Here is a 17,754-nt window from a genome sequence, read left to right as displayed (position 1 = left end):
AAACTGGACAATAAACAAGAGAAATAGAGGTAGAATAAGAGCAGTAGAAATGGAGTTCCTGAGGAGAAGCTGTAGACTTACAAAAAGAGACAGAATTGAAAACGCAGAGATTAAGCGGAGAATGGGAGTGCAATCAGACATAACCGACTATATAGAGGAGAAGAGACTATCCTGGTACGGCCACGTCAGAAGAGCGGACAGAGGACGCTGGATAAACAAAATCACAGAATGGAGCCCGATTGGAAGAAGAGAGGAAGACCCCGAAGGTCATTCAGAGATGAAATCGACGAGGCTATGGAGAAAAGAACCCTGCGAGATGGAGACTGGAATGACAGGGAAAATTGGAGAAAACGGTTGAGTGAAGGAAGACAGTGAAAACTGTGGAAATCCTTACTAGTAGTAGTGGTTGCTGGTATAAATTTAAATATCAAATTAAATGCAACTGGCTCTATTGATGACTGTCAGAACCATAGTGTATTCCTGAAGAATTTGGCGATGAAACCGCATATGAAAACTAGGGCCGATATAAGAAGCTTATCCTTAGATGTCAAGCAATTTCTTCGCAGATTCAAGACAGAAATAGAACAACCATAAGAGCATAATATAGACGAAAGTAAAGTCAGATGTGTCCAGTGCGGACGAAAAAATTGCTAGCAAATGATTTTAAAAAGACGCTGTGGTGGCTGTTTTATTTTGACAATGACAGAAAAGACTTATTATCCAATAAAAGGTAAAATCACAAGGAGGAAAAAGAAATTACAGGAATATGCAAAAAACCTATGCATGAGTTAAAAGAAATGACCCAAGACATTAAAAATTACAATATTTTCATAATTTTCTGTGTCGAATAGTGTGAATCTCTATAAACCTGATTTTCTCTACGTTTATTATTTCTAATGCGAACTGTTCCATAAATATAATACCCACGAATTAAAATACATGAGGTATTTTTTGACATTTAAGAGGCAATTTTGTATTGATATGTACTTCTAAAATTCAAACTGGATGGTTTCTCGGTTAGTTTTAGTGCGAACTTCGTAATTATTGAGTTTTATTTGTTTCATTAAATAATATGATGCTATTTTTATTAGGTTATTATCAAACAGCGACCATTATGAAGTCTATGCAAAACTGTATTCCAACTGCTATTTTAAATGAAAAAAAAAATCTCTATAATATCAGATGCTTTAAAGTTTTTCTTCGTAGCATAGTAAATGTAGTTATTAAATACTTCTAGGTCTAGGCTATGAAAATATATGTAGTGATTGTATCACAAAGCTAACAATATTTAAAATTTGTTTGATTTTTAGGGTACTTTAACAAGTTCTTCCAGTGGCCATTCTGACGACAAATGGTACGACTTTCTGCACGAATTCGAGGCGCCCCCTGTACCCCTGAAAGTGAGCCAGCATGTGTCTCGCATTCACCATGCCAACAACACTTTTCCTAGTACGCCAAAACGAAACAACTCTCATCAAAACTCATATTTACAAGTACCCCAAAATAATCAATTTTCTATTCAGCACAATAAGGTCCATATAAGCAATTCCGTTCCTTTGCAACACATCAATATGTCACAACCATTGACAGCTTCAATACATAGTAGTACGAATGAGATGGATGTCTATAAGAGCGAGAAAAATAATCTTATTAAACAGCATAATGAACGCTTGCGACAAGAATGTGATTACATGAGTACTAGAGGTTCTAGTAGGTCTGACTATGCTATAGTGCAAAGTCTGAACAATGACTTTAATAGGGTAGCTCTAAATGAGAGTCATTCTACAGACAGTTCTATTAGCGAGAGAATTAATTTAATAGGTAGCGAAGAGGAGTTGTCCGTTGGTACGGGAAATGCGTCTCCTAGAACTAGGAGAGCTATGAAACATTCGAATATAACACAGAATTACAGTAATCGAAACCAAAGTCCTAGATCTATGAATGGAGAGGCGAAACTAAGACCGGGTGTTACTTCTCGTAGTTCAAATCGCAATAGTGCCAATTTATCCACAAACTTCCAAGAAGAGCTTCTACGTCTAATCAACCCTGATAATATAGAAGCTACTTCTGACCAAAAAGTAGCGAAAGAGTCTAAAAATCACTCCAGGGAAAATCTTAATACTACACTAAGTGTACATAAGACCCAACCAGAAGTGATATTGACAATGGCTCGGCCTGCTACTGTTATTTCTAATGCTAGTACTACCTCCAGTCCTCTACCCATAGAGTTCAAACGAACTCAGGACGAATATAAGAGGACTCAAGATGATCTTGGTGCTTCTCACGTGCCTTTGAGTAAACTGAAGACGACTGTGAGTTTCCCAGATGATTTTCCATTGCCGGAAGATGGAGACTGGCCAAGTTTGGTTGACACAGCCACAAGCTTTATAAATCAAGTTGGATCCAACCACGAAGGCGGTAAAGATATGGAAGGAACACGATGCTGGAGTGATGATGGCGTCATCGATGCTTCTATTGCTTCTACGTAAGTATGATCTTATTAAAGAAATCAATTACAAAGGGGATGACACTCAACGTGATACATTTTAATATATAAGTTTTAATACGTTTTTATTTTTTCATACGTTTTCTTAAACTACGAATTAGTCTGCTCATTTTATGCATTTTGTTTTCCGCATTTTACTTTTATATAACGCCAATATACGAGTAAGGTTTTATGATATATAACTTTAGAAGTAGACAATTATATTGTTTATATTGTCACATATAATAAACCTGGTTGGGTAAAAAGGAGGTCAAGAAGTTGGATACTATTTTGGGTAATGTAAAAATTAACTCAAGGGATTGTTCTGTCTTTGAATTTAAATTAAACGAAGCCTCGGATACTGTTCTACAGTTAACAGCAGCTTTTCACTCGTTGCAGTTCACGTGTTTTTGTTAGTAGTGCTAAGTAGTGACTGTTTTCTTGTGTTATGAAATTATTATGTTGTATAGACATTGGACAGTGGCTACCAGGGGATGTATAAACTGGCCAGATTACTTCTGTTACATTTGCGGTAACTATACCGTTAAAAAGCAACAAAGAAACGTTTCCGATTTCGTTGAAAAAGTAATTTCTCTTATTCTGGTATAAAGATAGGTGATCAAGATAAGCCTTGGCCCCACACAAAGTTTGTTTAGTATGTGTTGAAGAACTGAGGCAAGTTTTAAGGTAAAAAGCAGTCCTTACGTTTTGGAATACCAATGGTTTGGAGGGAGCCCAAAAATCATAGTGATGACTGCTAGTTAGGTACTTGCAACGTACGAGGTTTCAATTTGAGAAACAATAAGGATATTTTTTACCTTAACATTCAATCATCCATTCGCCCTGTCCCTCATGGACCTGAATCCTCTGATTCTCACAATTTGAACTGAACGATTTAGTAAGAGACCTAGGCCTTTCTTAAGAATCAGCAGAAGTTTTAGGATCTAGATTGAAAAATAAACATGTGTTGATGTAATGTGATGTTCCTGGACTTGACACATTTCAAACTAGAATATCCTCCTAATGAGTGGAGACTTTTTATTGATTCTTCAAAAAGAAGACTTAAAACAGTACTACACAATGGCAATAAGTATGCTTCTATACCAGTTGGACTCTCGGTGTACTTGAAAGAATTTGAAAACCTTAAACTGGTTTTAAGCAAACTCTGCTATTCAGACCACAAATGGACACTATGTGGTGATTTAAAAATGATTTCAATGCTGCTTGGCCAACAAAGTGGCTATACAATGTTCCCTTGCTTTCTGTGCGAATGGCACAGTACATGTAGAAAGCAATATTACATAAAAAAAGCTTACAGAGAGAGAGAAAGCTTACAAGTAGGGGTTAAAAATGTTAAGAGGAAAAGCCTTGTGGATCCCAAAAAGGTGTTACTTCCACCATTTCACTACAGTTGCGACTGATGAAACACTTGGTCAAGGCATTGACTAAAGAAGGGAAGTGGTTCAGATATCTTTCTCTTTATGGACAGTTTCCTGGTTTATCCACGGCAAAGCTAAATGAAGGCATTTTTGTCGGACCGGACAAGAGATACAAACTACGAGACAATCGTCGCAGACATGATCTACAACTTTAGGAAGCTGGGATCTAACATGAGCTTTAAACTTCACTTTCTCCACTCACGTCTTGACTACTTCCCGTAAACCTTGACGATGTCAGTGAAGAGCAGGACCAAAGATTTCTGCCGGACGATGCAGACTACTGCTGGACGATGAAAAGAGATGATCCTCAACGAGGCCACAGCCTCGTTGCCACAGCCCAAAAGTAGTAAAAGAAGCTTCGACAGAAAGCGAAAGCTTTATTATAAGGACTTATAAGAGCAATGTAAGTGTACTGGAAATGTAGTTTAGAACATAATTAATAAATAAACTCAATTTTATAACGTTGAAAAAAGGTGAAAAATTGCTTACATTTTGTTATACCCAAACATACTCCCTATTTTAAAAAGAAGAAACACGCAGGCCCGAAGTGGATACAAACTGCCTACAATAGAGAGACGTGGAAGAAGGAAGAGGAGGTCTATGTCCAAAATTTTACAGCGAGGGCTGTATAGATAGACTCCCTATTTTGTGAGAAAACCTGAGGTGGTAGACAAAAATGGTTTGCATTTTTGAAATCAGCGCTGAAAAGTACATAGTCAGTTCAAATTTGAAACAACTTTCAAAAAATGCTTTTTTGCAGGCCTTTGTTATTAGAGAAATAAAAAAATACAAAGAGATTACCTACTTTTTTTTAAGCCCTCTTCTCTATTCGGATTGCCGAATATAGGCCTCTCCTAATTCTCGCCATTCATCTCTATTGTTTGTAAGACGTTTCCACATTGGTACTGCAGTTGTTTTAATATCGTCGCTCCATCGCTTCCTCGTGGTCTTTTGTCCAGCTCCAGGTCTTTTGTCTTTTCGTTATGTCCAGCCTATTTCCATTTCAGTTTAGCTGCCAGTTCGACAGCATCTTTTACTTTTGTTCTATTACGAATGTTTTCATTGGTTTTATGGTCTTTGAGTGAGATACCCAGCATCTGTCATTCCATAGCTCTCTGAGTTTTTCTGATCTCCATGTTTATTTTAGTGAATGTCCAGGGTTGAGCTCCATATGTAAGTACAGGTAGGATACAGGAATTAAATACGTTGGTTCGCAGTCTTTGAGGTATATTTTTATTTTTAAGTACGTATGAGAGTCTTCCGAATGCTGCAGCCGCAGACGTGTAAAAATGGGATGGGCAGCATTCGGTTACCTACTAGCTATGTTTATTGCTGGTTAAATCAAAAACTCAGTATCGTAACAAATTAGACAAATAATAAATTTCATAGTAAAACATGTATTTATTGTAAAAATTGTAAAAAATTATTGCTCGAAAATGTTCTCGGCTAAGATCCATTTTTCGCCCGACTTAACCAACCGAAACTCTCGATTTATGTCAACAAAAGATCGAGGTTACATTTGAGTCGGAAGGAATTATTAGTGGCGCCCTCTAAGCGGCTATATGGAAACCTAAATGATAAACCTACGATTTCTATCGCTCGAGAATAACATTCATTAAGTGAAAAAATAAATAAATAATAAAATTACTTTATTCGATTTTAAATATATCATTTTATTTAAATTTTAAAAATACAGAAATGCGCTAGTGTACAGTACCGCCTAGTGATTTACTTACGCCTATTTTTTTTTAGCCGAATCTGTGTTATCCTCAATATATTTTGAACAACAAACGGCTCAATTGTTATAAATATAAAAATTAAAATTTCCGAAATATTTCACTCATATATACCGTATTTTAGGGTCAGTTCGAGTACGAGTGTTCCTGAATTGCAAAGTCACGTTGCCGAACTGGAGTCCAAAGTTAATATTGAAACCAGACGTCGATTGTCTTTAGAAAACGAAGTACGCAGGCTCAAGGAAGAAAATCGGAAATTGCAAGATCAAGCTCATGCAGCTGTTCAGCAACTCAGAAAATTCACCGAATGGTTCTTCAAAAACGTGAAGAGGCAGTAATGTCATTTCTATCGTTTTTATGTTATGCTATTTTGAAAGTTACTTTTCACCTATAACTTTCCTTATATTGTTGATAAAAAAATACAGCCAACCATTTTAAATTGTTTTTATAGTGATTTAAAAATTCAGGTCCAAGTCTAGAACTTATATATAACTTATTTAAAGATTTTTTGATGAAAAGAATTCCTTGATCATTTAACTGTTATTACAAACTGATTTTTTTTCTTTCTTTGAACTAAGGTGAAATGTTTTGGTGTTCAAATCTGAATTTTCAGATACATATTACTTTGTTTTGCCTTAGTCAAGAATCTGATATCTTGGTTTAAAAATTTAAATGTATAATAAATCCTTACTTTCTAAAAAACCACTATTAGATAGTCTACCGGATTGTTTCCAAGGTGCTGATAGACTGTCATATCTGGAAAATATTCTCAAAATATATTCACAGGCATCATTTTATTATAATATTGAAATATTCTTTGAAACTGATGGAATATTATAATTTTGGCAACATCCTGGATTCTTCTGCTAGTCTATTGCGCATTCACTTCAAATTGTTTTCCAGAAGTCGATGCAATTTTGAAACTGTCAAAATGCGAGGGTGAACTAACTGATTTTATGGCACAATCAAGTGACTTTGTTTTTTGTCTGTATCTAAAACATAATATCGACAACATAAAACACTGCTACTTCTCGAACCAATATGCTAAATATGACATCTAGTTTGTATAGGTATAATAATGTGTGAAATTCTCATAAAATGGCAAGAAGTAAACAGATCAGCGATATTTCTTTAAAATGTAGGTACAGAATCTGGGCTATAACCAATACAGTTCAAAGAAAAGCTCTGGGTAAACATTAACGAAAGTACAACTTGAATGTAGTCGCAAATGTCAACCATGGAACAAAATATTTCGGTTTGGCAGTGTTGGCATGTTTTTATAATTTATATGTTGTATGCTTCAAATATAAAGGGGGAAAGCTTTTAAAAAGTGCATTTTAATTATATTATTTTATGAATTATGCAATTTTTAATTTATATAAAACAATAACGAGTAAATATTTCTCTCTTTCGAGATTAATTTGCAATCTGGCAACTGGTGGTTTAAAGATTGCCAAATATATCCGCTAATCTAGCAAAGGGCATTTGCCAAAAAAAATTTCTAATTATTAACATCAATTGAGACCTCTATTTGCAAAACAACCAATCTCCACCCTGGCAAAATTGCCGTAAATCGTAATTTTTTACCGTGAATATATTTGTAAAACCTGGAGCCACAAAATTCGTTATCCATAAACTTTAATCGCTCAAAATTAATTTTTCGTTGCTAGTTTCTTGGTTGTTATTAAAATACTCTTATAGTTAAAGAAAAATATTTATAGATTGGCTACTTTGCAACTAACAAGTGGGTATTGGCTATTTTGAAATGAACAGACCAGGAGATTGGTTATTTTGTAGTAAAAACACAAATGTTTAATAACAGTACTTATTATTCTTTATACTCTTAAGACTTTGTCTATTTTTCCTAAGTCTTCTGTTTCCTAAGTCATTGTGATTATCGAGTGGTTCGCAGTAAAAGTCGTCTTCTTCAGGGACGCTTGGAACATTTTCGTAATGTAGGACGTTTTTGAAATAAGCCAGTTTCGGATCATTTTGCCATTCTTCGCCGTAGTGACTTTCCAGTAGCTTCCTTACGTCCTTCAATGTCTCTTTGCTAATGCTGGCCAAGTTCCCGACTCCTATTTCATTTGGATTGACGTTAATGGTCGATCTTCCTTTTTTTAAAATACTTCTAAACAAACCGATGCTTGAGTTGTAGCTTTCGTCCACTTTAACTAATACGACGTTATTTTGTTTTCTTGATCTTACCAAACAAATCCTTTTTATTTTCGATATCTGAAAGTGCCAACTCTGCAGTACTTTGAGTGTAGACATTGCTTCGGTTTTCCAATCGTAGAACTTGAAATCCATATTGGGGCGCTGCAAAGTTGTACTTTCAGATATTATTTTAAAATAGTCCAGGTGTCGGAATAACTTGCATTTTTTTAAGTTTTTTCTCGATCGTCCCAAACACCGTGTTCGACGGCAAGAATGAATGCCCTCGAACGGGATACACTATTTCAATATATTTTATGTTTTTTGGAGCTTGTATCAGCCAGCGACTTACCATGGATAAAATTATTTGGTTCTTATTCTGGCCTCCACATCCGTCACACATTATAATCTTACAATACTGATATGTTTTAAATCAGTATTAGACAGCCTGTGATACATTGCCGAAGCCACTTGATTAGAGCCCTTGCCATACTCATCCCCTGACCATACATAGCTAAAACAATTTTCCTTCGTTAATGGGGCTTTAGAATGTCCCACTACGATTGTCAAGTTATGTAAATATAGCTGTCTGCTGTAGTACGCTGCTTGATCCGGGGCTTTAGACAGCGGAAGGTTTTTTTGCAAGTCGAAGGATAAAGTCAATAATTCAGGCTTAGATTCCTTCAATAATGCAAAAAAGGCTTTCGATCTAAGCTTGTGAATTCTTTTAGAGGCCATGAGGGATTGCTTCACCGATGGTGTCGTTTCCTTTGAGATTTTTTCAGTGAGTGAAATATATATTGAACACATGTCCTTCTGTGGCGCCTTAAATGAAATGTTGAATTTTCTATTAAAAATAATTCGAAAATTTCCTTTTTTTACCCGAGTCTCTGGTTTGGCTTGAGCATTGTAAATTTTCCAAAGTTTATTAATACTCCGATCACCTGATGCATACTTGCGCTCACTCCGACCCCTAAAGTAATGAGACTCCACGCATTTTATACTTTTAATAAATTCGACAACGCTCCTCAGTTTCTCTTTATATAAATGCGTTCGTTTGTCTCCTCTTTTCTCACATGGAAGATTACTTTTCTCTCTAAAATTGTTTATTTTAGTTCGGAGTCGGCCCCTTGTGATCCTCAAGGCATTAGTGAAAGTCTTTTGGCAAATGGGTAACTTGCTACCTGGGCCTTTTATGAAACACTTGACATGTAGACACTAGACATGTAGTCGTCTTATTACGATTTACTCCAGTTTTTGGGCGACATCTGCGAGCAGGGTTTAACTCTAGGAATTGCAGTATAAAGGTGTCTTGTTTAACTTTCTCTTCATTTTTATGAAAAGCTTTATAAAATGCCATCACATCCGCAATATTGAGTTTTTGCGCACTGGTAGGCTCTGCCGTTCGTTTCTCCATACCTACAAATAAATTAAATTCACATTCTATTTTAGATATCTAGTAATTATATGTAAATCATTTTTTGAATATAAAAAAACAATTAAAATTATACATGCTCCCTGCATTTTAACAAAACTGCTAAGCATGTTGCACTCACGACAGATGATATTTTTTCTTCTATATAGATCTAAAACTATACTAACCTCAGCCGTTTTCTCACATTTCTCGCCTATTTCTCTGGTTGTGCTACTCTTTTTCTACACTTTGTAAGTGTTAATACTTCTGGTGTTGTCTCCATTTATTATTGCAAAAACTATCAACCAATTTTCTCCATTTAATTTCAATGGGAGTTTGGTAATTATGTTACGAAATTTACGCCTAGCTAGATGCGTCTTTTTACAAGGAATCTAGTGGCGTACTTAGGTCAGATTATCCAAAAAGTGGAGATTGTTTGTTTTGCAAGTAGAGGTCTCAATTAATCTCGAAAAAAACAAATATTTACTCGTTTTTGTTTTATATAAATTAAAAATTGCAGAATTTATAAAATATAGTAATCAAAATGTACTTTTTAAAAGCTTTCTCTCTTTATATTTGAAGCATACAACATATACGTTATAAAAACATGCCAACACTGCCAAACCGAAATATTTTGTTCCATGGTTGACATTTGCTGCTATATTCAGCTTGTACTTTCGTTAATGTTAACCAAGCTCTTACAGAAGAGAACTCATCTTAAGTATTATTTTATGAAAAACTTGTTTTTGGAAAGTTTTAGGTGAAGAGTGGTTTTTTAACGTATTTATTAAATAAAACAATCACAAACTGTTTGATGTATATATGTATAATTTTTATTAACCGTTTATATACGAATTTTTAAATCTCTTCATGTATAATAGTGTATGTTATAGTACAAAATTGTTTTATTTATTCTAAATGATTGATAATCTGTTAAGTTATAATGACGTAATGTTTATAAAAATACGTTGCTTACATTGTTCAGTATAGGACTCTCCTTAAATAACGTAATTTTCACTAGTTACCACAGTGTTCAGATGTTAGTATATCTGAATAATATAAGTAGTTAATTGATTTGAAGTATACAGTAGTTAAGCTATTCAAATTATCAGTAGTGGCACTTTTCCGAAGAGAATTAGTATTTTTTTTAATTTTATGAAGAATAGGGTATAGTCACTGGAATAATGGGTTAGATAAGAAGGTCCAGTTTTTCTTTTCACCTCGTCTAGAGTCAGCATATTTTGACTAAATCATTTTATAGATTGGATGGTTTTGTCTAGATTGCCGGCCTCATTTCAACGATTCATTAAATTTTTAGCTGATAATTTCTTGTCATTGTTTTTATTATATTCTTGTGTACAGGCCGCCAATAATTGAAACAGTGAATATAATTCCAAACCATTATTCGGAGTCCCGTCTTGTATTCTCCTATAAAGGTAGATTAGAAAGGTTAACGCATCAAAAGCTTTGATCCTTTTTCCTATAGAAAAGTCCAGCTCTCACAGACGTAGAGAATAATTGATAACAGCGCAAAATTCTGATTTGAAGTCTGATGTCTAGATCCCGCCTGATGAAGAAGTTTTTCACTCCAATAAACGTCTTCTTAGCCTAATTCAGTTCTTGGTAGGACCTCTTTCGTAGAATCGCAACTACTCTTCATGAGTGCAACCAGATATTAGATGGATGACAACGTGATATCTGATGGACGTACAACGATTCTGTTATGCAGTCTGAGAACAGCTTGTATTTGTCATGTGAAGAAAAACATTAGTTTCGTTTTGGTGTTATTCATATATAGGCCATAATTCTACTACATTCTGCAAGTTCCTGTAGTTCCGGCAGGTTGCTGACAAGAGTGACTACATCATCGGCATAAAATATATAATTAATTGTTTCGTCGTTGATTATGATTTCAGCGCTATTACCTTTAAGAGTATCTGCGAAGATATTTTCCGAGTACAGATTAAAAAAAAGTGGGGACAATATACATCCTTGTCGTACACCTTTTCTTATAGCTATCTTGTTGCTCTCCACCCTTACTTAAGCTATCTGATACCAAAACAGTTTTGTAATGATTTGTAAGTCACCCTCATCGATACCCGTTGAATATTTTTACTAGTTTCTAGCGTTGAATGCAATCAAAAACTTTGCGATAGTCTATAGAGCAGGAGTATATTTCCACATCAGTATCATGGGTACTCTGTGAAAGTATATTAAGTGAAAATAAGAGCCTCACGAGTCCCCACTTCGTTTTGCAACCGTTGGGGGTCACCAATGTCCTATATGGTGAGTGTTTTTGCTAAGTAAAAAGGAGCTAAAATGTTTTTTTTTAATAGTCATTTTTGATGTTACTTTATTTCTTACTTCTTGCGTATTATAAGTGGTTTTGAAGTAATTAAAAACAATGGGAGATCTTCGACTGTTGACATTTTTAGTGTTCGTTGACAAGTGCTTTTAATATACCCAGTTTTTATGTTTATTAAAACCATGTTTAAAAAACAATATATTTTACATCCACTAGAGTATAAGATTATATCTTATTTTTTTAAAAAAACATCGGAAAAGTGACCACTATGACGTCAGGATACTTTGTTTTTTATATGTTCCCTTTTTTTTTAATATTAAAAGCAAATTAAAGAGTTTATTTTTATTTTTCTTTAGTTTTGAATATTTCTTTATTTTTTCCTTTTGGTCCTTTATACATTCATAAATTTTGGGTATGCATTTTCCCTGAAAAACAAAGTATCGTGATCATGGCTCGTAAAATACCGACAAGAGATCTAACAGATCATGCTATAGATTATTCATAAATGTAGCAACTACATTTTTTTATAACTTGTTTTATCGTGTTCACGATCTTCCCGAAATTGATATACGAAAAGACTTTTAACAGCCGTTGTCCATTTGTTAATCTTATGAGGGCTTCTACAATTAGAACTTAGAAATTAAGATCAAGTGTCTTATGATTCGAAACACCAATTAACAAACACCGAATTTTATAAATAAAAAAAAATGGGGAAAATTGTAACCAGTGAGTTAAATTAATGAGTGCAATGATCGTTTTTTGCTAATTATTTATGTAAATTTTTTCCACTACTTTTTTGTTCCTTAGTTTTTAAACAATCTTCCTGAACTGTATTTTCTGTAAATATGTCTTAATAACGAGGAATTGTTGTAAATTGTTAACTAATTGCAGTTCATTTTTTCTATGTGTTCCTTATCATAGTTGTACAGGGACATAATTACATGAGATACTATTTTCAACAATTTGTTATATCAGAGTACGCGCGATTACAAAAATATTGTTATAATAAACTACAATGCCAGTTTGTTTTAACCATTGCTTTTATTTCCAACCAATATAACTAAATGTATTATATCAATTTATGGATATATTTTTATCCTCACTTGCAGGACTATATGTTTGTTACTGTCATACATCTTCTCGACGCTTGTTCTCTAGATTCATATGAAAAGAATACATTAATTAATATTTTTCTGGGAATCACGCTGAACGTCGGAAATTTTTAATGACATTGTTTAAAGTCTGAATTATCAATTATGGAGAGAGTTTTTGTTTGCTCGATCTGTATATATAGCTTATTCAGGAGACAAGTGATTATTGGTCACCGTAACTTGAATAACTCAACGTATCAAATGACAAAAAGCAACAGAGGGAGAGAATTCACGCACAGTAATTTAAGTACTTAACATAAAAGGCAAGATCTACGCGTTGAAATCGTTACATTCTGTAACACTTCTTTTATAGCTGATCGTTCGCATCATGGACCATATCGCCTTCGTTCGGAGAGTGAAGGTTGCTTACCCACGCGTCTCGATGTTGGCTAAGCAATGGAAAGTTTTATTCGTGATGGAAAAGTAGCCTTCCTCTCTGATTATATACTCGTGATGATTTCGGTTTTCTACAGTATTTTTTATGGGTTTTGTTTTGGCGCTGTAGATTGCAGGAAAAGACAAGATCTAGAGAATAAAAGGTTCATTAGTTGCTGAGTGCGTTGAAGTTTATCATAAACTTGTGCTTTAAGTTTTTTCGATTCGGCATTGTATTCTAATAGCCTTTCAGATTTAGAATCATCCGCTTTTATATTCTAATTAATTTGACTTACATATGTTGGAAAACACGTTTTATGCAAGGCAGATCAACAACAGATGCAATGTTCATTATAAGACAGTTGATGAAAAAATACAGGGATAAAGAAACAAAACGCTTATATGGTAGTCATTGATCTTGAGAAGGCATATGATAGAGTTCCTCAAGAGATTCTGTGGTGGCACTTAATAAGAAAGGAGTCACCAGTGGATATGTTAAGATTTTGAGAGACATCTGTGAGGGAGTAACAACTAGTGTTAGGACAGGTGTAGGTGAGTGTTTATAAATTTTGTGTGAAAATAGGATTGCAGGTGCTTAGTCCTTATATATTCTCATTAGTGTTTGATTTGATGACAGCGAAACTACAGGATAACATTCCCTGGTGCTTAATGTATGCTGTAGTGTTAATAGGTAATAGTGAAAGCGATTTAGAACAAAAACTGGAACAGCTGAGACAAACTCTTGAGGAAAAAGGTTTACAATTTAGTAGGACAAAAACAGAGTATTTGGAATGTTGATTTAAAGATGGCGTTACCACAAATAAAATGATATCTTTGGATAGTGAAATGATTGTAAAGTAATAGTTTTAAGCACCTATGATGGGTATTAAAGAGTGCATGCGTGCAGTAAAGTTAGTGTTGGGTGGATGAAGTGGAAGGAAGCGATTGGTGTGTTATGTGACAAAAAATCCAATGAAGCTGAAGGGCAAATTCTATAAAAAAAAGCCATTAGACCAGCTATGATGTATAAATGCATGTGGCAAAATTGAGAATGTTTAGATGGATGGGTGGAGTGACAAAAAAGGATACAATTAAGAGTGAGTATATTAACGGAAGTCTAGGGGTGGCACCAATTGAGGTTAAAATGAAAGAGCGTAGGTTAAGATGGTTTGGTAATGTTCAACGTCGCGTAGTTAATAGGACAGGAAGACCTGAGGAGGGACGCTTAGGCAGGACATGTCGGTAAAGGGGGTTGTTATTGGTATGACCCAAGATCGAAAATTATGAAGAAATGTAATTAGGTAAGCTCATCCCGCATAGGTATAAAGGCAAAATTAATCAGGATATATATCAGCTAGTAATATCGTAACTTTAACTAACATCTGACTGATGACTTTATGTTGATAATTAAATCAGCATAAATTATATTGATCGTAAAAAATTTCAATGGAAATCTCGAAGAGTTATGTTAGATTGAATTATCTCGACTTAAACCCTGATAAGAAGCAACAAATTGTCACAAACTCCGTTAAGTTCTGTATCTGACTGCAGATAAATTGGTATGGTTATATAGTTCGGAGCTTCAAATGTATGATAAGGTCAAGATAGTAACGCCCAACAAAATCCAAAAAAGATCCGTTAAAACATTTATGAGAGACATGGCTGCGCAGATAATTTAAATACACAAAGAAATGTAATGTATAAATCCTATGGCCAATAGTCTACGTGTTTCGCTGAAACATCAGCTTCTTGAAAAGAATGAAAATTTAGCTCTAACGATTTTTACATTAAGTGACTCAAGATATGTAAATGAAGATTTTGATTACTTGCTGTTACTTTCTAGAAAATGCAAAGGTGAGCTTCGAATATTTTTTAAGACTAAGGTAGGTCAGCATTTTTAAGCCAGTTTATTTCTAAAATTCCAAAGGTCTTTTTTTTACATTGTTATCCTTTGTGTAACTTTTAAAAGTTTTGGTTGAAATCATTATGTCTATGTATAATTGGCGTTTCCATTCACGAAACCAGCTCTATGTTTATTTACCGTTTTTTTTTTCATTTATATCTGTCTTACATAATATGTATATGTCTTGGCATGTACAACAGGTGATCTTATATTCGTTTAAACTTCTGCGACTTTAATTTTGATAATTTATTATGGTGTATCCATAAATGTTAACGAACCGTGATATACTTGAAGAGTTTATCAGTATCAACTTAAACAGCTCCATAAGGGCTCCTATAAATCCTGTATGTTGAGGAACTTCTTCTTACAACGTTTATACAGTTACATAATACATAATATTTTTGTATATTTTGCTTACTATGGTACATTTTTACAAAATTTTTAAACTTTTTTTCCAAACTAGTTTTACTTTATGATTACAAGACATTAAAAGGCAAGGTAAATTGAATTTTTACCAGAACTGTAAAATTATAATGTGTGTTTACAAAAGAAACTGATAATCTTAAAAAATGTTTTGTCGGAATAGACAAGAGGTATTGTTCCTTGACTGGGTAGCTATCAAAATAATGATGTTATCATTGTTTATGTACTTTCTTTGTAATCGCACATATAATTAGAAAATATATGACAAATATGTTGACGTACGTAGTCTCTAAAATTACTAAAGGATTATGTGCTTGTTTCTAGTCATATAAAAGGATAAAAAGTGTATCTACATGCAGGTATTTCACCATTGTCTTAACAATGTTACGATTAAAGGGAGATGAAGACTCTTTCAAGTTTTATAAGTCATTTTATTCGGTTTTATGATCTGCTTTTTACATCCCGAACATAAGTGGAGTAATAGTATTACATACGAGGTGGTTTGACATTAATCTACATGTATATGTTTTTCAAGATATCCTTCGATTCTTTTAATACACTTATAACTTCCTTTCCAACATTATTATCTCTTCCGAAACTTAATTTTTCCCGAGCTCCTTAAAATTGTCTAAAGTTAAGGGGTTCCTTATCGTTCGTTACAAAATAGCTTCATCTGGGAGTTAATTTTAAGAACAGGAAAATCTAAGCTGTGTCAAATCTGGCGAATATGGTGGGTGGTGAAACAATTGTATCTGGTTTAATTTTGTCTGTTTAACCTTGTGCCGCCTGTGAGTGAGCACATCGTCGTGATATATGAGGAGTTCTGTGCAAGACAAGCCTTGCATATTTTTTGCAAATCTTCTTCGAAACTGTTTAATAGAGCTGCATAGCAGATGCCAGTTATTGTTATACCCTTTTTCAATCAACGAAATAGGATGAATCAATGTAAATAATATCTCTCGCATTCAACAGTGCGGTATTATCCGACACTGAGTCGTCGCTGCTTTTTCTTCACTGTTTGATAGTTTATGCGGCTCCAGTCCTTATAAAAATGATCCAATGTCACATATCTGCGAAAAAATCTTTCTGATACGTTTTATCATTGCCAAAATATGCTGCGATTTCAACACACATGGCTAGTTTATACAGAACTTGAAAATATACATTATTTCAACATATTTTCATAAATAAACGCGAAATATTTATCAAATTTCCCAAAAAATTATTTAAAAAATTTCAAGTTTCGTGATTTTTAGTCCGCCATGACAGACTAAATGCGGTATTGCCAAAATGCGGATTTAGTTGCGGATTTTCATGAAAGTTTTTTGTCAACTCAAGTTTAATGATCTCTGAGTTCGATAACCTTTTTTCGGTAGAAATGTTTCGTTCCGGAGATATAACTAAGGTTATCAAAGCAAATCACCTAATTTAGATTGTTTGAGTTTGATTTTAAGATCTCCTATGATCATATCATAGACTCCCATGATGATTTACGGCATGATGAAGATTTTTGAGGCCATACTCTTAGTATCTAAGGTTAGATTTGTGTCAAATCAACCTCGTATTGTTGCTCTGTTGTATGTACTTTCTTATACTAACAGATCCGTTTTTTTACAGTATATAAAACGTCTTATATGAAATGTCTTTTTGATATATTGGATCTTGTGTACTATTTCTTTATCTATTTTAAGATCTCTTCATTATTTTTATTGCTAACACTGTGAAATTTAAGATGTTTTCGAGCTATTGTTGTTCTGTTTCCAAAAGTTTGACTTTTGTGTTTCTTTTTTTTTGTGTTGCTGAGGAAGCCATAGAAAAACAAAAAAAAATGTTTTTCTATGGCTTCCTCCTTATTAAACACACATATCTATATTCCTGATTCTCCGTGGGTAGAAAATTTTGGGTATAAAAAGGAGATATCTTGCAAATTAAATTTGCAACTATTTTGATATTTGACACTTTTGTCAATTTTGTTATAGATTTGAATTTACTAGTTGCTTCTTTGTATGCTTTGTCTGTTATCCCTTAATGAGTGTCACTAACCAGCGAACATACTCATAGGAAAAAAATTGCAGAATCTTTGCTATACAATGGATTGAAAATTTTACATATTCCTAATTTTCGCGTATTTTGAATATTAGCTAAAAGCAAGAATATGATCTTAAGTTAATTTTGAGACAACTTTGTTAAACCAAACTACTTCGTTTATTGTTTCGCTACTTTTTTTTCGTCATTTTATGTATTTAAGAAGTATTATTATTATTAATTGTAAGTTTAATATTCTTAGGAAGCAACACCAAATCAACATTATAAATATAGGTATAGTTGAAGTAATATATGAGACATTTTAATGATTTGCATTCCCATGT

The 17,754-nt window shown here is 33.8% G+C and overlaps 1 protein-coding gene across 7 annotated transcripts in view; it reads left to right on the top strand.

The window, feature by feature from the left end:
- Positions 1 to 10,249, top strand: part of LOC140439453 (signal-induced proliferation-associated 1-like protein 2) — a 264,982-nt gene extending 254,733 nt beyond the window's left edge. For all 7 annotated transcript variants that reach the window (XM_072529369.1, XM_072529373.1, XM_072529372.1 and 4 more), the window contains 2 exons: positions 1,311 to 2,485; positions 5,785 to 10,249. In XM_072529369.1, the coding sequence (XP_072385470.1) occupies positions 1,311 to 2,485; positions 5,785 to 5,998 (1,389 nt within the window). In that variant the 3' untranslated portion in view covers positions 5,999 to 10,249. The remainder of the gene's footprint in view (positions 1 to 1,310; positions 2,486 to 5,784) is intronic.
- Positions 10,250 to 17,754: the final 7,505 nt, after the last annotated feature.

Source organism: Diabrotica undecimpunctata, chromosome 4, assembly GCF_040954645.1.
Source record: "Diabrotica undecimpunctata isolate CICGRU chromosome 4, icDiaUnde3, whole genome shotgun sequence".
Classification (NCBI taxonomy): Eukaryota; Metazoa; Arthropoda; class Insecta; order Coleoptera; family Chrysomelidae; genus Diabrotica; species Diabrotica undecimpunctata.
The sequence above is the reverse complement of the archived record's forward strand: the minus strand, read 5'-3'. Positions and strand labels throughout refer to the sequence as shown.